The sequence below is a fragment of the Equus asinus genome, chromosome 8 (assembly GCF_041296235.1).
Source record: "Equus asinus isolate D_3611 breed Donkey chromosome 8, EquAss-T2T_v2, whole genome shotgun sequence".
Taxonomy (NCBI): domain Eukaryota; kingdom Metazoa; phylum Chordata; class Mammalia; order Perissodactyla; family Equidae; genus Equus; species Equus asinus.
Window position 1 is genome coordinate 88,634,807 of NC_091797.1, and position 19,902 is coordinate 88,654,708.

General features: G+C 48.8%; 1 protein-coding gene and 1 long non-coding RNA gene across 6 annotated transcripts in view; both read left to right on the forward strand.

Annotated features, from left to right (window-relative positions):
- The first annotated feature begins 7,957 nt into the window (after positions 1-7,957).
- GRK3 (G protein-coupled receptor kinase 3) overlaps positions 7,958-19,902 on the forward strand; it is a 131,601-nt gene continuing 119,656 nt past the window's right edge. Inside the window, exon 1 of one of the 5 annotated variants that reach the window (XM_070516290.1) lies at positions 7,958-8,220. Coding sequence is in view for 1 of the 5 variants with exons in the window: in XM_044775667.2 (XP_044631602.1) it covers positions 8,108-8,220 (113 nt within the window). In the remaining 4 variants the exon portion in view is untranslated. Of the gene's footprint in view, positions 8,221-19,696; positions 19,765-19,902 lie in introns of those variants that run through there. The other 4 variants (XM_044775667.2, XM_044775670.2, XM_070516289.1 and 1 more) reach the window with 4 other exon arrangements.
- Positions 17,102-17,802, forward strand: LOC139045940 (uncharacterized). Its single transcript, XR_011505410.1, has 3 exons — positions 17,102-17,239; positions 17,340-17,360; positions 17,687-17,802. It is a non-coding gene; the product is annotated as an uncharacterized lncRNA (long non-coding RNA).

Consider the following 19,902-nt stretch of genomic DNA (forward strand, 5'->3'; position numbering starts at 1 on the left):
GCTCTCTGCGGTCTCCTGCCAAATTCCACGCTCGGTTCTTTCCGGAAACAATGACGCGCAGTAGAGGCCCTGGGAGCCAGCGTGGGTGTCGGCGAGTCCAGGCACAGAGTCAATCGGCCCGATTGTGCCAATGCGGACCCTTGAGCCCTTACTGTGTGCCGTCTTATTCATTTAATCCTCACAGTAATCTTTGCAATAGTGACCTGCCCTCAGCTACAAAGGAGACACAGATTCAGAGAGGGAGCCACCTAGTCTAAGATCATCCAAGTAATGTTAGAAATGAGATTCAAATTGAGGCCTCCATCAATGTCCATTCTCTTTCCTCTCAGTTATACCACAACCCTGAAGTCACTCTAGCCCAACGAGGTCAGTGGAATGATTCCTTGGGTTGGAAAACCTGCTGCCCCTAACACGTCATACATACAAACACAAAATAAACAATTCTGGTAAATAAAATTCTTTTAAGAAAAGCAAAGCCCACTATTTTATAATCAAACGTATGGTTTAAAGTTCAGACATTTTGGGGAAAGTTGACCTACCAAGAAATTCAGACTAAAGTGTAAATGACTGATAGGAAATATGTTTGTGAGAGCAGCTTTTGATTAAGGAGATATTTGAAAGAAAGAGATATTTGTGCCTGAAGGGCTAGAGGGGTAAAGGGAGATGGGAGGAAGCAGAGAGGAAGTGAGAAAGGGGAAAGAAAGGAGAAAAGGACTTAGGGAGTGGAAGGATTTCTGGAAAAGAAACTTGATGGCTTTGCTCATTGCTTAGAGGTGACTAAGTGGCGTGTCTCTCAGAGGGATACCCAGGGTGGCACCTGAGCAGAGACTTGAATGGCGAGAGGCCAAGAAAAGACCGTGAAGGAGAGCATTCCAGGCAAACGGACCAGGAGGAAAAATCTGCCAAAGTGAGACTCGGCTTGGCCAGCATGACCGGGCTCCGTGGGTGGACTGGGGAGCAGCAGGGGGGAGTCGGAAGGAGCATTTTAATGAGGTTTTACAGTTCACCGTACACGGGAACAGGCACCCTGTTCTCTTGTTTGGCTCAGCAGCCCCACGGCTTAGATGACGGAGCCGTTGAGAAGACAGGAACTAGGGAGCAGATTCCGGCCTCAGGCTGCGTGGGTTCAGCTCCTACTAATTTAGTTATTGTGCTCGTTTTGCCAGGGACTTGACACTTTTCTCATGTTTAAAACGAGGCCAACCGTCTCCATCATTTGTGGAAGATTTAATGAGATAGTCACCCAGAGTTTAAGTGATAGCTGGCACACAGTAAGCACTTAATAAGTGTTAGCTAGTATCATTATTTCCATTGTATACAGCCAAAGTGGCTCATTTGGAAGAGCCCTTCAATGTGGCCATAAACCTCCTGGGACTGATTCTGTGTCTTGGCAGATGAGTGACTCCTTTTCAGTGCCTGCCACATGGATGGTCCTCAGTAAATGTTTGTTGAATGAATGAAAGCATGAACTAATGAGGCAGAAATAGAAGGTAGAGCAGAAAAATGTGGGCGGAGATGTTTGAAGATAATTTGCTAGGCAATGGGGAGCTATTGAAGGTTCTTGAGCAGGGGCAGGGAGGTGTCAGATGGATTGAAGGAGGGAGGGTTTGGAAGCAGGAGGAACAGTTGGTAAATTGTGGGCATCTTCTGGATGAGGAATAAGAGGGACTTGTTCTGGAGGGTCCCTGGAGAAGAGAAGCAAGGCTTTCCTTTCTTGCTTACTTCTGCCTCAGAGGCCTGCATATCACCCAGGACGACTCCCTTCCAGCTTGGCAACCTACCTGTGATGGGCTGGCCTGCTTACTGCAGTCACCTTCATTCAGGTCTCCTAGATGCTACCCAGACTGCCCTAGGGCCCTCCCCCCCACCTCACTCACTGTCCTGTGTCTCCAGCCAGCAGAGTCGTATAAGAAGGCCCATCTGAGTTGTCACTCTTTTCTTTGAAACCTTCCCCTGGCTCCCTGCTGCCCCTAAGAGAGCTTCGGTTCGCTCTGTGGCTCCGAGCTCCCCATAAGCTTCTCCCGCTGAGCCCTCCCGCCCGCTGCTCCCTCTCCTCCTTTGTCCCGGGGGCTGCCCGTCCTGGCTCAGCTGATTTGACCCCGACAATGTCTGCCTGAACTATTCCAGGCCCTGAATGAATGGTTCAGGGTGACGCGGAACAGGGCTTTTTACACGTGAATGTGGGCTGAACCGCCTGGCTATCTTCTTACAGCACAGAGGCTGCTTTCGGAGGCGTGGGGGGCGGGGCTAAGATTCTGGGGCTTCGGTGGACTTGGCAGCGCCCGGGAGCTTGCGAGGAATGCAGAGCCTCAGGCCCCACCTGGGCCTCCGAGTCGGAGTCCGCTCGTTAGCAATTTCAGCACAGAGCTGGCCTAGGGACCCTCTTAGGAGCACGTGCCCACCCTTGTGCTGGCTCTCAGGACCGGCCCAGGCACCGGGATCTCGTTCCTCCATCCGGCCTGCTGGAATTCACACCCACGAGCTGTGACAGATGAGCCCAGTGCAGGAGGTGTTACCTCCAACCAGGAGAGAAGAAACGGAACTGGCTGAGATGGGACGACTGAGAGGCGGGGCACAGGTTCACTGAGCGCCCGCAGCCACGCCCCCGCGGCGTGCCCCTAAATGACTTGCACTTGCAGGTGTGACCTGGGAGGTCTATAGGACTTTTCCTAGCAGGTCGGGGTCTGTGGCGGCCTTTCCTGGATTTGTCCTGATAAAATCTCCCAGCCGACTGGCACATGGCCTTTCAGACAGAATCTGGGCGGGGAGGCCCCCAGGGTCAGAGCCAGAGGGAACACGGCAATGCAGAGAAGTTCCGGCCTTTTGTGACTTACATATCCACACGTCATGTTCTCGCTCCTCGAGAGGGGGACAAGTTACGCTCTCCAGTCCCATGGAGAAGCCAAGGCCTGGCCCCGGGTGTCTGAGGACCCCCCGGGAGCACCGTCCTTGCCGGCCCTGATTTCCCACCTCTGCTGAGTTCTTGTTCTCTTGGCCTTACAGCTGTTCTTTCATCACTGGTGTTGATCCCAGGGTGGGTCCTGGCTCCCCACCTCCCCTGTAACCTGCCATCAGAGCACCCACAAATACAAGCCATGAGGTTATGAGGTCACTAGAAAGGCATGACATTGCTGCGCGGAACTGAAGACAGAACGGACTTCCTGCTCCTGGATGCGCTCCGGACCACCCGCCTCCAAGGGTTTCACCAGCTGCCCACCCCACGCAGTGTCTGGCCCCGGGGCATCTCACTGCCCGCTCTCTTACTTCCTCCTTCAGGTTCTCCTCCAAGACCTTCCCCGAGCAGAGGGATGCCTCTCTCCATCCCTAGGCCTGAAACTCCCAGATCACCTTTGCAGAGCCCAAGTGCATCCACGTTCTCAGCTGCCGGAGAGCATTCTAGATCATTAGCAGCAGCAAGGACCAGCAGGGACCTTTCCCAGGATGCGCCCTCTTCAGTGGGCCCTTGTGGTTTTAAATAGATTCTTTTCTTCCTTTGGATCATCTTCCCATAGAAGGCTGAGTCTTTGAGGCAAACCATCCATAATCTTTCATGTCATTCATTCATTCATTCGCTTATTCATTCAACACATATTGATCAAGCGAGGTCCGGGTGCCAAGTGCAGATGCTGGAGGAACGAATACAGATGTGCTCGTTTCTAGAAACCTGCTGAGCGATTGCCCACCTCACCCGCGGATGGCGGCGATGGTAAGAGTTATTAACGCCGTGGGTATCACCGGATACAGTAAAAATGGAAACTCACAAGACATTACGGAGGCGTGTGAGTATCCTTCACCGTGCAAAGGGGTTCACTGCAGGATTAAACAAAGCCAGAGAATTTTAGAATTTGAAGGGAGCTCGGGGACTGGCTCATTCCATCCCTTCATCAGGCAGCGGTGGAAAATGAGATTTAAAAAGCTTCAGATACTTGCTTCTCGTCATTTAGCAAGCCCACCCCCAGCCGCCGGGTCGCATCCAGCACCGCTTTTTCGTTCCCGGAGCTGGTTCTCTTTCACGAGGCCTTGCATGACGGAGAGACACTCCAATGAGGATGATGACGATATCAATGATAATAATACTTTATAAGTGCTTTCTATGTGCCAGACACTGTTCTAAGCGCTTTCAGAGGTTACAACATCATTCTGATAGCAATCCCATTAGTACTGGTGAGAGAGTTCTAAAGCACGGAGAGATTAAGCAATTTGTCTAAGGTCACACAGTTCAGAAGTACTGACGCTGGGGTTCTAATCTCCTGAGACCGTGCTCTGAACCACCATAGTCCAAGGCTTCTCCTTAGAGGAGAGGGGACTTCCAGTCTCAGAGCCCCTGTTGAGAAATGGGTTTCCACCCACATATTTAAAGGAAAGTACTTCTGCATCGAGCCTAATTTCAGTGCTATGTAAACCAAATATAAGCCAAAAAATCAAGATTCTCTTAGCAAGGATTTAAATAAAATACTGTGATATTAATGAATTAAGGTCAGGCACGTTCTGCTGGTCTCAAAAATCTTCCGATTTGAGTATTAGAGATGACTTTTCTCCCGCGTGCTTGATTAATTTCCCAGAACAACAGCCGCCTCCCACTCCCCTCCCCCGCTGTTTAGACCAGGGGTTCTCCCTGTGCGTAGCAAGTGCCAGCAAAGCCCAGAGTCTAAAACAAAACAGACCTGTTAGTTCTCTCATTAGCTTGTTCCTTTGAAGCGGTTATTAAAGTGAAGCCTGGAGAGTATAAACCTTAATGCATCCTTCTCAGCAACACCTCCCCTCATCGCGGAAAGTCATAGAAAAGAGAGAAAGAGAACAGTGGGAACCTTGGAGGAACTCTGGGGGCCCAGAGTCATTTAAATCGTCTGGTGGGGAGGGAGGGTGGGAAACCGCAATGCTTTTCCAGGGAGCATCACTGGCTGAGTAGGAACGGGTTGCTATTTGTCTTCTCTGTCCGTTGTGATGATGACGGGCTGGCAGGGTGTCTTAGCTACAGGACCCAGCAGGTCAGTTCTGACAACCTTATCGCCGTCATTAGCGCCTTTTGTTTGCAGCGAACCCAAAAAGCTGTTCAGCATTAGCAGAGGAGGGTGGAGAACATGAGAGAGCAAAGGAGAGAGCCTGAACTGAGTTTCCAACCTATTAATACCAAGGAAACATACCCGGGGCGATCAGGCAGCTGACTTCAATGGCGGACCCAAATTTGGACTCCCTGTTCTTTCTACTAGAAGCATCACTGCTTGTGTTTATAAACGCTCATCATTTTGCCCAATTTTGGTTCTTGGAAATGCCCTGGGGAGATGTTATTTTTGCTCAGGGGTCTTCCTGCTTCCAGCGTGGTGCGGTGACTAACTAGTTTCAGCATGCACTCTAGCATGCTAGGGTAAAATGAAGCCAAATACATAGAGGAAGGGCAGTGACCTTTCTTGGGGACCCATGGGTGTCAGGGAAGGTGCATTTTTATGTGAATGATCTCCTCTGTCTGGTCAACAATCCTGGGGTCGGTGGCCTCATTCCCATTGCACTGATAAGAACGACAAAGCACAGAGAGGTCAAATGTTGCCTCTAAGATCACCCAGCCAGTCAGAGCAGAGCAGGGGTTCGAATTCAGGTGTGTCTCTTGGTCCAAATTTACTAAACCAAGCTGCACAAAACCCCAAGTAAACAAACAACTCCCCCCACCAAAACAAAACAAAAAAGAAAGAAAAACCTCCCACCGCCACCAAAATTGTTAACTGAAGTCAAAGAGGCAAGATTAGGAATCTGTCTTTGGAAGACCATGGGACCTGCAGGCAAAAGTATGTATTTATTTAACGGCCTGGTCATGAGAAAGCTCGAATGATAAAAACACATAGCGAAAGAAATTGTATTAATTAAATTATAAAAATGTGTTATGCTTTTTTGGGAACTTACTCCTCCTCCTGGGGTGACCCTTGCCAAGACATTCTGTGTTCCTGTTTTTAGGCAAAAAGAAGTAGGTGGAAGATGAAAGTTTGATGTCTGGCTGATGCAAATTTGAGTCTTGTGCTCTCTGGTCATTTCGCTTTCTGCGGGCTGATCAAGTTCCTTCGACTGGCATTCCTACTTCTCAAATCCCTCTTGTCCTTTTCTGGACGACTTTACGAACATTGTGCCTTAGATCTTGAGAAATGTCTGGTGAAATTGGCCAATTGTGATGGCAGGCCTAGCAGGGACGCGGATCCAGGGTCGCTGTGATGAGAGAGGGAGGGAGAGACAACAAAAGAGGGCAGGGATCTTGGGCTGACCCTGCTGCTTCTGCCGGGACATTATACTTAGTGTCCAAAATCTGACCTTAACCATTTCTGGTGAACTCTGTTAATTCTGTAAGCTACTGACAGAATGTTTACTCAAATCCTAGCAAAGTCTAGGTTCATCGGGCAATGTGACCAATGCACATGAATTCAAGGATTTTATTATTATTATCAGCTCCCAGCCTCGGCCTTCTTAAGAGTTCCCGGGTGTCCCTTAACAGCACTCCAGCCTGAGTGCCACCTGGCTTCTGAACGTGGACTTGTGTGTACTGCTGTGGAAAAATAAGAAGCCAATGAAACCTCCAGGCCCGCGTGGGGCGTGCTGACCAGACATCCAGACTGAGGATCAGGAAGCTGGAATTTCCCCCCGGCCTCGGTGCTGGCTTCTAGCTTTTCCACTTCCCTAAAGCACCCCTGTGGTGGGTCTGGGCGCACAGGAGGTGATCCCTAATTGTCTCTTGAACTGATGGTGAAACTACAAGAGCCAGAGTACCAGGTCTAGTTCTCAGAGAGCATTTTACACCCAAACTCAAACCTCTTCCCTGAGCGCGACCCCCTGGAGCAGACAGCTCCTCCTTCAGGGACGCCCTAAGGGCAGCTCCGCTCCCCAGGGAGCGCTCACCTCGCTTGGCCGCGCTTAGCAGGAGACTAGCAACTTGCTCCAGCTTTTAGGTTTTTCCTTGCTGAGTTTACAGTGGGGGGTGTTCAGGGACAGGAGCGAGGCTTGGGGGCCGGCGGGGACAGGTGGGGCACGCGCATTCCTGGGTCCCCCCAGACCTCCTGGAGTATGCTGATGGACACCGTCCAGTTTGAGAACTGCCGTGTGCAGGGCACAGAGACCTCCCCGCTGCCCCTTGGGTGGAGGGCGTCGGGTCCAGGACACCCGCGTCTCCCAGGGGTCCTGGGGGAGAGCGGGCGTGAGAGCGCGGGGAGCTGGGACGGGAGGCCAGGAGGAGGAGGAGGAGGAAGAGGAGGAGGAGGAGGAGTCCCTCGTGGCCACCTTGAGGGGAGGGCGGGATGGTGCCCACAGGGACTGGGTCAGGAGGCGAGGGGCGGGCCGGGCCTGGCCACTCTGCGCTGGCGCCAAGGGGCACCGGCTGCGGGCGCGCGCTCCCCGCCCACCCCTCGCGGAAGGGGCGGGGCCGGGGCGTGGCGCGGGGAGGGGGCGTGGCGCGGGGGGAGCCTGGGCAGTGGAGCACGGAGCGGGGCGGGGTCGGGGCGAGGGGATAGGAGCAGCGGGGCGGGGCGCGGGGAGGGGACCGGAGGCGGGGCGCGGGAATGGGAGCCCGCGAGCGGGGTGGGGGCGGGGCGGGTGGGCAGAGGCGTGGGCTGGGGGCCGGAGGCGGGGCGAGGGGGATGGGAGCGGGGGGCTGGGGAGGGGGCCGGGGGCGGGGCGCGGGGATGGGAGGAGGGGAGCGGGGAGGGGGCGGGGCGCGGGGCGGGTGGGCAGGGTCCCGGGGAGGGGCGCCGGGGGCGGGGCGAGGGGGATAGGAGCAGGGGAGCGGGGAGAGGGCCGAGGGCGGGGCGAGGGGATGGGAGCAGGGGAGCGGGGAGGGGGCGGGGCGCAGCGAGGGGCCCGGGGGCGGGGCGCGGGGAGGGGGCGGGGCGCGGGGCGGGTGGGCAGGGTCCTGGGGAAGGGGCCGGGGGCGGGGCGGGCGACCCCGGCGGGCGCGAGGCTGGGCGCGCGCAGGCCGCGAGGGGGTTGCCGGGCGCGCGGCGGCGGGGGCGCGCAGCCGGGCGCGCGCGGGGGGGGCTGCCCCGGGGCGGCCCCCCCACGTCGGGGCGCGGCGGGCGGCGGCGGCGGCTCCTCGGGACCCGGACGGGACGCGCTCCCGCCGCCGCCGCTCGCCAACATGGCGGACCTGGAGGCCGTGCTGGCCGATGTCAGCTACCTGATGGCGATGGAGAAGAGCAAGGCCACCCCGGCCGCCCGCGCCAGCAAGAAGATCGTCCTGCCCGAGCCCAGGTACCGGCTGCCCCCGGCCCGCGCCGCCGCCCCCCGCGGCCGCCAGCGACCCCCTGCGTCCGGGAGGGTCGGGCGCTGCGCCGCGGCTGCCCCCCGGCCGGCGACCTCGGGGAGCGGGCGCTGCGGGGCCGGCCTCGCCGTGCCGGTCTCTAAAATGGGGCGGCGGAGAGCTGTTGGGGGGACTCCGGGAGAGAGCGCCCCAAAGTGCCCAGCGCGGCGCCTGGCTGTTAGGCTGTGGTTGTGACTTGGCTGGACCAGCCCCATCCCTGTCTCCCAGTCCAGCCCCGTCCTGTGCATCTTTCCAGCCCCATCCCTATGGTTCTCCCTGTTCCAACGCTGTGGTTTCCTCCTGCCCCATCCCTGTCACCCCTTCTGCCCCTTGCCTGTTGTTCCCTTGTGCTCCATCCTGGTCGTTTCTTCCCTGGCTCCTGCTGTCCCTCTTTCCAGCTCCATCCTCTCCTGAGCTCCCTCTGGGCTCCTTAGCTGGCGAGTGCAGGCTTCTTGCCTTTTTGTCCCAGGTACTTAAACTGCTGTTTTCAGTGCTCGCTCCCCTTGAGGTCCACCAGTCTAGACAGCTTCCTACCCTCCTTTCCTTTCCTCCTTTGTGCCCCCGGGCAGTAATGAGTGGCTTTGGACCCACTCAGTTTTCTTTCTGGTGCTGTGTGTATCTCCTGAGCGCTTTCCTCAACTTGCAGATCTGGTGGCACTTTTTTGAAAGGTTGAAATGAGATTCACTTAAAAACGCACATTGAATGGGTGATTCCAGACAGGAATTTGCTGTTTAAATTGCCAGAGAAGGGCCCCCATTGAATTGGCGAGGGGCTTGGTGAGGTCCATACCAAGTTGTAATTTTGTCTCGAAAATGATTTATTATTGATGAGCTAGTCAAAGACTTCACTAGTTCGTGTCACTAGCACAGCCCCAGGAACGATGGTCCATCAGATTAATAGTGAGTTTCAAATGGTACATCAAAGGATTAAGGTTGGATTTTTTTCGCCTAGCTTCTTTCCTAATTAACACCATCATGAGTTATACAGCAAGCGAATGTGGCTCCTTGATGCTAAATAGCTCTTAGTGGAATTGATGATAAAAAGCGGCATCTTCTTTATGGTGAATCTGAAACCATGCAATTTTGTAAAATATTAAAATCTCACTTAAAGCTGTTCTCTGTTTGAAACCATCAGTCCTTCAAATGTTATCTACCCAAGATTGCTTGTGTTACCTTGACATAAGAAAAAAGTCTTTCGATGCTAAAACATCACCAGATTATTTTACAAGTTCATCAGCCTGTACCCTACGTTATAGAAAATGTCAGTCCCTTTGAGTTATTTGTTGTGAAAAGCCAAATTGTGTAAATGAATGCATGTGAAGTATTTTGGGCTTCCTTTGCGCTTCCTAGCCCATGACTTGTTAGTTTTGCAGAATTGTGCTCTGATGAGCAATGCCAAGCTGAGAAAATCAGGGGAGAGTTCAGACCTTCTGGAGTGTCTTGAAATTAATACTGCTTGTCCAGAGTTTAACATATCTGGAGCTCGTTCAGAATCGGTGCTGTTTAAAATTGCTGGCAAGTGGGAAATTAAGTAACACGAGAACCCCCAGTTAAAACTTGAATTTCATTTAAAACCCCCCCAAAACCACATTTCTATAAATGTGCTATAAAATGCTTAATTTGGTTTTCTTCTGCCTTTTCTACTTTTCCTAAAGGGCAGGGAGTCCTACATATGTAGAGTTTCCATGTGTAAAGTCAACAAATCTTAATTCTTGGGGGGGGGGGCATATAAAATTACTAAAATTAGGAACTTCATTTTTTTTTTCTTGCTGTTTTGAACTTAATGTGACTTCTGCTTTTTTAGTGTCCTTCTTAAGAACATGCTTTATGCTTGGGCTCTTCACTTGCTTGTATGAATGCCTTTATTTTTTCTTTAGTAATGCTTTCTTTTAAGGCGGAATTAGGGATGAGGAGCATATTTCTCATGACATTTTAGGATTGAGAAATATCAACGGGGAGAGTAATTTTAGGAAACAGCTCTTTAGTAATTGTTATTCTGTTGCTGTTTTTTAAATAGACTCTTGAATTAGGCCACTGGAACCTCCTCCTGGGATCCTAAGTTGTTTTCTGTTTATCTGAACAGCATTGGCTTTAGTTTTGTAATGTGACCATTTACATAGTAACAGCCACTACTTGTGCTGTGTTAGGATTCTGTTACGTTGAGATTATCGCGTAAAACAGCTTGTAAGTGTTTCCCCCTGCCCCTGGATGGCAGTTAGTGGCCTACCTGCTCCATTTTGGGGCGGGGGTGGGAAGCTGGGGGATTTCTAGATGTGGTAAGGAAGTTAATTTCACGTTAAAATGCCTCAGCATGATGACTCAAAAAACTAGAATGATTTCACTCTCTGGGTAGAGGATACTGGTCGAATGTTTTCGGATGAGAGTTTCTATTTCAGCTTCGTTTTGGAGAGAGCCGTGTGACCACCACTCTCTGGTATTCTTGAAAAAGATGTTTAGCTTTGTATTTTTAGTATCTCAGTGAGAAGCATCAACTTGCCACCGGCCTATCACCAGTGACCTTTTATTTCCAGCTAATTATTTCAAGTCACTGTAGTATTCTGTGTCCTTCCTTATTTTAGTTACTTTGCCTTTTCCACAGTTTTAAACAGAAAAGCAACAGACGTCAACAATATCTAGCTAGTTTAAATGAAGTGCCGGGTCTGCAGTCCCCTGCCTATTATGGGAGGATCTCAGAAAATGGAACATTCTGCCCGAGGGAGATTCGCTTCTCTGAGATAGCAAGAGGCAACCATTTTGTTATGTTGACACATTATTCAATTAACGAACCAATGAGTGTAAATCCTGTCAAAGCTGACTATTTGTTCAAATTATGTAGCTGCTTTAGTTTACTGGAACATTTGTTGAGCTAATGTGGCTGATAATGGATCTGTTGGGAATAGTAGGCTGTGACCCATGGATTCACTGTGCAGGCCAGTGGAAAACAGGAGCGTTTAGATGTGCCTGCCAGTTGTTTTACACCATGTTAGAAAAGAACTACTTTTGTTTAATAGGGTCCAGTTCATCAGCCAAGGCCTGCTAAGGGTCAGCATCTTAAGAGATCAAGACGGCTTTTACTTTAGGCCCCTTACTCTTTTAACTTTTCCCAAGCGGAATCAAATTCAGTTGACTTGAAATCACGCATAGTTGAAAAAGGTTGAGTCACATGAAATTGATCTTTCTGTTTAGTGGACCTTGAAAATTTTGAATCATCAGTTGCAAAGCTTGTCCTTTCAAAGTATTCATTCTATCACAATGTGATGGGAAGGTCTGAAAACAGCATTTTAAAGATTCTTTCTGACTTCCTGGGAGCGTTTAGACTGTTCTTAAGGACATTTGTGGTATTGTCTATTACGTTGATTCAGTACGTGGTTGTAGAGCTAGGCATGGGGATACCGAGGAACCCGACACAGCCCCTTCTTTCAAGGGGCTTCCAGTCCAGCGGGAAACGCAGGAGCAGTTGAGCAAGAAAGGTTTACTGTAAAGTATAATTGCTAGAAGATTCTATTTAACCTCAACAGGTAGGCTTTGGATGGCTTTTTTTATTCTGTGTTCATAGAACACATTTGCTAAGTGTTTTACAATAATTTGTTAATTCTTCCCTTTGACAAGCTATCTAGCCATGATATACACAGTAATATGGTAGTTTCCGTCTTCTTATAAACTCCCCGATGTAATGGATGCTGAAAAGTAGCTCTGTTTTCTTCTTTTGGGGAAATGCAGTTTCTTCAGTAATTTCCCTAACTGCTGTTGAGGAGTGATCGGTGAAATATGGAAATAGTCCTGTCTGTTTTTGTGGTCGGGTATTCTGTGCCTACGCTCTTCTGTGTCCCCAGCCTAACTCTGAACTGAAAAGCCAATGGTGAAAGAATAAATGGCTTTCTGGAAGAGCGTTCTTTCTGTTGATGCGAGGATTTCTGTGTATGAAACAGTGGTGGCGTTCTTGCTCCTTTTTCACTAAGGTCCACATTGAACGTGTAATTTGTTCTGACCTTTCTGGTATTGTTTCACTCTCGGTCGAAGTTAATTTGAGCTGGGGACCTGAAGATGCAAGTGCCGTGTGTAGTTGTCAGTTCCTAGAAATAGATGTTCCAGCGCAATCAGTTTTGGACTCAGCATCTGCCCAAGTCTAGCATCGTGAAATGCGTTGAATTGAGAGCCCAGTAGATCTCTTTGAGGTACAGGCAGTCCCAGCTTTTATGCACAATGTGTTTTTAGAGACAGCATCTTCAACGCGCTTCCTCAGTACCCTGCGTTTGGCTTTGCCAGACATCTGTTTGGGCAAGGATGGGAGCTGTTGGATGGATGTCAGTGCTTGAAGAAGGGACGTGCAGGTCTTTGTCGGTCAGTGGATGGATGGCAAGCCTAGTGGGAAATGCAAAGTGGTAGAGAACAGGATGCCTGGGGTCCCCGGAGCCCCCAGAAGGGAGAGAGAATTGACCTTCCATCAAGTAGTAATATAATAACTGCCTTCCATTGAGAGCTTACCTACTGCCGGGCAGTCTGCATAATTAGTGCATTTATTCCCCACGATAGTGCTATCAGGTGAATAGCAGTTAAGGCACACTGCCCAGGTGACAGCTGAAGGTGGCTGGAGCAGGTGTCAGGCGCAGGTTTCCCAGCGTCCGGGTTCTTTCCGTCTTGCTGGGCTGTCTTGCCAGAAGGAATCAGGAACACCCTCACCTCTTACTTTGCAAGGAATGCACGCAAGAGTGATACTTGTTGGTTTGGGGCAAGATCATCTTTCGGGCCGTTTCAGTGGGCTGCTAGCGCCGAGTCTAAGTCAGGACGGTCCACAGAGACTCAGAGAACAGCTGTTCCCCTGGGGCCTGCGAAAAGGGTAATTATGACTAAGGGAATGAGCAGTTTCTTCCTTATTTCCCAGGAGAAGCTCGAGAGTTAAATGCCTGTTCTGGTTAACACAAGAAGCGAAATCTCGCCGCTGTTAATGAGAAATCGTTTAATGGACCGCCTCACCCCGTCCCAGCCTCCAAACGGGATTTCTACCTGTGGTCTTATTTAGAGAAAGGGGCCGCTCAGGCTGCCTCCCCAGAATTGCCATCTCTGGGAAAAAAGAAAAAGGGCCAAACAGTGTTTTTGGCTCTGTTTGCAATAAAAATCACTTTCTCATTCAGAGAATCTTCCTCTATTAATAAAACTGTGTCTGAAGACTGCTGTAGGTGCAAATGTGTTCTGTGCACGGGGTGGTCTGGTGCATCCTTATTTTCTGGACTTTGGTGCTGGGGAAATGGAAATGATGAACTCAACAACTTTTACTATGTTACTGTCAAGTCATTTGTATGCTAAGTAATTTGCATGCGAATGAGGATGGATGTCCCTGACCTGCCCCTGCTTCTTCTATTTCTCACTTCTTTATATTCTTCTCTGTTTTTATCGTTGATGAGAAGCTAGAACCCCCAGGCCTTTTTTTGATTGCTACACAGGTCTAAAGTGCGGGAGGAGAAATAACACCGTGGCTCCTTATATCCTGTACATGTTTCTTCTAATTTTGGAAGTTTTCTTTGGGGTCCTCTGTGCTTCAGCCCGGGGTGGAGCGTAGGTGTGTTATAATACACTCTGTGTTGGACATTATAGAAAAAGCCCCATAGAGAGTACGGTGACAGTGTGTTTGCAGGTCATGTATTTTGTGACTGGTGGTCTGTCACAGTCAGCCTTGGCCTAGCCTTGGACCTGTCCTCTCATTTGCTATCATTTCCTTCTTCCAGGGTCTCGAGCAGGAAAGGGTGATTATAGGAAAAATAGCCAGGCCAGACTGTGAAGGCCAGCTGTCATTGCTGGCCCCTCATTTTCCTGTGCTCTCCCTGCTACCCGCCATATTATAATAAAAGAGAAAGTTCTAGATTAGGAACCATCAAGAATGGACCTGATTCCACTGGCCTCTTGCCATGGGCCCTCAGTAAGTCACTTAAATTCGTAGTATTCAGTTGCCCCATCTGTACAATATGATACCTAGTCATTTCTGATCATAAAATGTCCCAGTTAAAATCTCTGTCTCTTGTGAGCATTTTGTAGCCTTACAACGTATTTGTAAACAGGAGAGAACATTAATGGCAAACACAGAGAACCCACACAGAGAAAAAGATTGGAAGAAACGTCAAAAGATGATTTTTCTTTTATTTACACCATAGGTGGAAGTTAGGATTATATGCACTCCGAGGTGTAACATCTTCAACAAGAGCAAAATGGAGCAGATAGAAGGCAGTATTGCATGGAGACCCGTGAGCCTCGTGCTCTGAGGGGCAGGCTCGGGAGGCAGAGCTTCTGAAAATTTGGATTATTGACCCTTAGAACCATAAGTAGGTGAATTTCTCAGATTTCTCCTCAGTTTTCTTCTGGCTTTGTTGTGGCACTGTTTGTCTAGAACCTTCTACACATGATGCCTCACTTGGTTCTTCTTCTTTCTTCCTCCCGCCTCCCCCTTTTTTCTTCCCTCCATCCCTCCTTCTTTCCTTCTTTCCTTCCATCCATCCATCCATCCATTCTTCCTTCCTTCTATCATCCATCCACCCATCCATCCATCCATCCATCCATCCATTCTTCCATCCATCTATTCATCCATCCATCCATCCACCCATCCATCCATCCATCCATTCTTCCATCCATCTATCCATCCATCCCATAGGCTCTGGGCTATGTTGGCTGCAGTACAGAAGAGTTCACACACATACTATTCTTAAATATAGATAACTAAGCAATTAGAAGAGTTGACTCATCCTTTGGAGGTCTTTGCTTCAGTAAACTGAACCAAAAATCATAATCTAAAAGCAGCTGGCTTCAGTGACTGGAGCATAAGGTGATTCATTCTAGTCTTCCTGAGACATTAACAGATTGCATATTAATAACATAGCATGATAGTATCTCATGTTTGAAAAGATCTTGGAGGGCGTCCAACCCAGTGGTGCCTTAGATGGGTGACTTCCCTCTCTAGCAGGCAGCCAGGGTCGTCTTGGAGGACCGTCTTTGCAAGCTCGGTGGTGTTACAAAGCCCTCGTGTAAATCATTCTGTGTACCTCTCTCTGACTCTCCTTTGTGGTCATGCAAAACTAGTTTAACCTCTCAAAAGTGACAGATCTCCCAATATCTGAAGGCAGCTGTCCTAGCCAGGGTGGCTTTTATAGGGAGCTGTTCCCAGTTCCTTTCGACTTTCTTCATGTCATACTGAATTCTGCACACCGCTCCTTGTGTAATCCACGCCCATCCATCTGCAAATTACCTAGCTAAGTAAGAATATTAAAATTTATGAAGACTAGAAGGATATCTGTAAAATTACTATAATTAATTTAATGATGGCAAAACTAGTCATCAATCCTATTTCAAGGGTAGGGTTTAGTCCTAGAGTTCCATTATGGAGAGAACATTTTTACTTCCTTGAATGATTTAAAGCTCATTACCCTGGTTTGATGAGGGGGTTAATGTTCCCATTAGTCAGAGTCTCGAAGCTAGGCACTGGCGATGTGTGTTATTACAGGGCCTGCCGTTTGCCGAGTGCCAAGGAGGTGCTAGGCGCTGCGTAATTCTTAGATAATTATGGGCTGAAATATTTTAGGAGGAAAGTGAGCTTTAATTATGCCGAAGAGATCCTCTTCTGAGGATTTTAGGGTTTATGTTTCATGTGTTCAGAAACTTACAACTCCGTTAGCTGAGGGGGGCAGCAAGCTTCTTCATTTGCAGCAATAAAACTTTCTTGAGTGACATGCCCTTCGTATTTGTGCTCTGTGTGAGTCAGTGCATGGCTCCTTATTACCTTATCTGGAAAGATGACTCTGCTTATACGCTCGGGTTATTTCTTATACATCTTCCGTATCTGCATCAATTTTGATAAGGGTTTAAGTTAAAAATGGACTAGCTGTTACGTGGGAAGGCATTTACACAGCTGTTCAACACTGCAGACTTGCATTTTGCATTGTGAATGTCTGAGGCCGTGATGACGTTTTAGATGTATCTTCTCTTAAAAATAGGAGGTTTTTGCTGTTTGGTGGTGGTGGTGGTGGTGGTGGGGGTCTATGCTCCATTTAGAAATGGGACTCATCCTGATGGGTAAGGCGGGGGACTCGAAAATTCATCTTTAATCAGGCCTACCTTTTCCAACTTATATTGTAATGACACCCTAACTGGGAAAGGAAGCACGTAACGACTCTTGTCGTCACGACGTGAAGCACAGAACGGAGTGTAACGTTTTCGTGCTATCCTTGTGTGTTCCCTTTAGGCCCTGCCTCCTTCTGTTTTGTTTCCAGTGGCAGCAGAAGAAAGCTCATAATTTATGCAGAACATCCCAACTAGAATTGCTCCAGAAGGGAACGTCTTTCCTGTACAATAGCAATTTCCAGTAAAGCATGAGAAGATACCTATGTTAATGACTCCCCTTCCAGCCCCCCACAAAACCCCCAAAATGGTGAGAGTTTTTGTGATCAGGGATTTTTTAGGGTTTCACCATTTGGTTAATTGTTTTTTTAATTCCATGTGGAAAACTAGCTCGTATTCTGTGTTTCTGTCTTTTAAAAAAAGGGACCTGCTCAATGAGATTGGTGTTTCAAATTGTGTTTCTTAAAAATTCAGGTTACTCTATAAGAAGAGCTTATTTTCCTCTGGCCATTTCATACTGGAAAAGTTTAATGAGGTGGATGGTAGAAACTCCTGCATGTGAGATTAGAGTTTTAAGGTAAGGATTATGGCCTGTGGTTGTCTCATGACTGTCTAGGGTAGGATATATGATGACAGAACAGTAGAAAGAGCAAGACCTTTTTTTCCTTTTTTTGGTGAGGAAGATTGGCCCTGAGTTAACATCTGTGGCCAATCTTCCTCCTTTTGCTTGAAGAAGATTATCCCTGAGCTAACATCTGCGCCAGTCTTCCTCTATTTTGTATGTGGGACACCACCACAGCATGGCTTGATGAGTGATGTGTAGGTCTGTGCCTGGGATCCCAATCTGCGAACCCCGGGCTGCTGAAGCAGGTATGCTAACTTTAACACCATGCCACTGGCCTGGCCCCCTGCAAGACCCTTTGGAACTGCCTCAGAGGTTCTAACCTGTTAAAACTCTCTCCTATTCTAGGAAACTTTCTCCAGAACTGGGGTATGACTTGGATCAGTATTGGAATGATCCTGATGAGACATAATTGACTTGCTGGACTTCACATTTAGAGCCTTATGTGTGTCTGTTAACTTATTAAACCATGGCGTCTGATAACTGATTTCATATTTATGTGATAGATTTGAATTGAAAGTAAAAAACCTCCACTAATACTTGGATATAGTGCTTTATACTTTTTTTTTCTTGAGGAAGATTAGCCCTGAGCTAACATCTGCTGCCAATCCTCCTCTTTTTGCTGAGGAAGACTGGCCCTATGCTAACATCCATGCCCATCTTCCTCTACTTTCTATGTGGGACGCCTGCCACAGCATGGCTTGCCAAGCGGTGCCATGTCTACACCCGGGATCCGAACCGGCGAACCCTGGGCCACCGAAGCAGAACGTGAAAACTTAACAGCTGCGCCACCGGGCTGGCCCCATTTGGTGCTGTATATTTTTATATGTATTAGCTCTTTTTACTTCTTGCAGTTATCCTCTGTGTTAGGTAGAAATTTAAAAAAGAAAAAAGAATTACCCCAGACATGTCCACATGGGGATGCTGAGAGGTGTATTTTGTCTGTTTGGGGCAAAAACTGTCTCTCTCCTTAGACACTCCTATCTTTCCTGTGGTCCTGGGGGTGGCCCTCAGCCTTTCAGACTCAGAAACTAGATTTTGAGTTTCGGAAACTGTCCTGAGCGTTTCTCTGTCTCTTGTTGTGAAATTCACGTCAATCGGCCAAGTCTGCCTGACCAGCCCGTTGTCTGCTTTAGGCTGGTGGTTCTTATTTTAAAGTTAAAGACCCCTTTGAGAATCCGATGAAGCTAGAGGCTCCCACTCCCCAAAATGCACTAACTCACGTAGCAGATTTATCTGAAAAGCCAAATGATAGCTGGAATGTCAAATCACTCCTTTGCGCTCAATGCCAACTCTTTCAGGGGCCTGGATGCCCGAAGTCCGCGTGACCGGAGCGTTCTCTCCTGCAGGTTGCCGTTGTGCAAGTGAAGTGGGCCTGAGAAGGTGGCACAGCCGGCACGGGCCTGTGTCTGGATGGCTCGGCAGGGTCTAGCCTCTCGCTCAGCAGATCCAGTAGCTGGGACCAAGTCATTTCTGCAGGGGCTCGCTTTACGCTGGAGGTGGAATACTGGAGTGCCCTGACAGTGAGTGGCTTCTGTGAGCCTTGCCTGTCTATATTTCCGCGTTTCCTGTTCTGATTGATGGGCAGGCCACCATTGGATCTGCTGATACAGTCACTGAAGCCACAGCCGAGGCTCGCCAGCCCAGGAGCCCCTGGCATTTCTCTGCCCTTTGTGTTATGTTTTGATTTAGCGTTTTTATTCTCAGAGGGCCACTTTTCGTCCTTATATTCAGATTCCTCGAAACGGCTTCCCAGTCCTCATCATCCCCGCTTTAGAACGGGGAAGTTCAGGTTCAGAGAGAAGCTAATTGCTCAAGAAGACATTGATGGCAAAGGACACAGTTGAACCTCAAACCAAATTCTCTGCATTTTAATAGACGTCAGTGTGTCTTTTGCCAAGTGAATCGTCTAAGAGAAGAAGGTTCTTGGATTGGGGTAGGGGAACACTGTCAATTTCAGGGGTTACTATCACTGAAAATGCATTGTTTGTGTTCAGTGAGGGTTATCAGCTCCAGCGATCTGCTAAGGTGCTTATATACACAGTCTGTGCTGCATGATGCCGTTTTGGTCCATGATGGACTGTCCGTAAGATTGGTGCCATGTAGCCTAGGTGTGGAGCAGGCTATCCCGTCTAGGTTTGTGTAAGTGCACTCTATGATGTTTGCACAGCAACGAGGTCACCTAACGACACATCTCTGAGAACGTATCCCCATCATTGAGTGGCGCGTGACTGTAATTTCACTGGAGACATTGGTTTAGTAATAAACATAGGATAATTCCTTAAAAGATAAGATGTCATAAATTTCATGTTAAGTAATAGGATCGTTATCAATAATGATGGCAATGTTATAAATTGAGAAAAGCTACATGTAAGGGGTTCTTAATATTTTCTTACCCCAAACATCTTTTTATTATTGTGTGTGTAGCCTTCTCTTAAAAAACAAAATTAAAATTCATCTCTCTCCCTTTCAGTAGGTAAATGAGTGTTCTTGGCTTGAACAGACTTATTGTTTACTCTGGATACATAGAGGATTTTTTTTTTAATATATGTATATATTTTTTCTGCTTTATCTCCCCAAACCCACCCTGTGCACAGTTGTATATCTTAGTTGCAGGTCCTTCTGGTTGTGGGATGTGGGACGCCACCTCAACGTGGCCTGACAAGCGGTGCCATGTCTGTGCCCTGGGCCGCCGCAGCGGAGCGTGCGAACTTAACCACTCGCCACGGAGCCGGCCCCAAGATTTTTTATGTTAAGCTTGATAATGTTAGTGGTAAGTTCTAAATGGTGACAGACAATTAATGGAATGGGTTTCCTATTTAACCTTTATACTGAAAGGTTGTTGAGATCTCATTGGGATGGTGTTCTGTGTGTTGGGCACACGTTAGCGGGTCCATTTACAACTTACCTT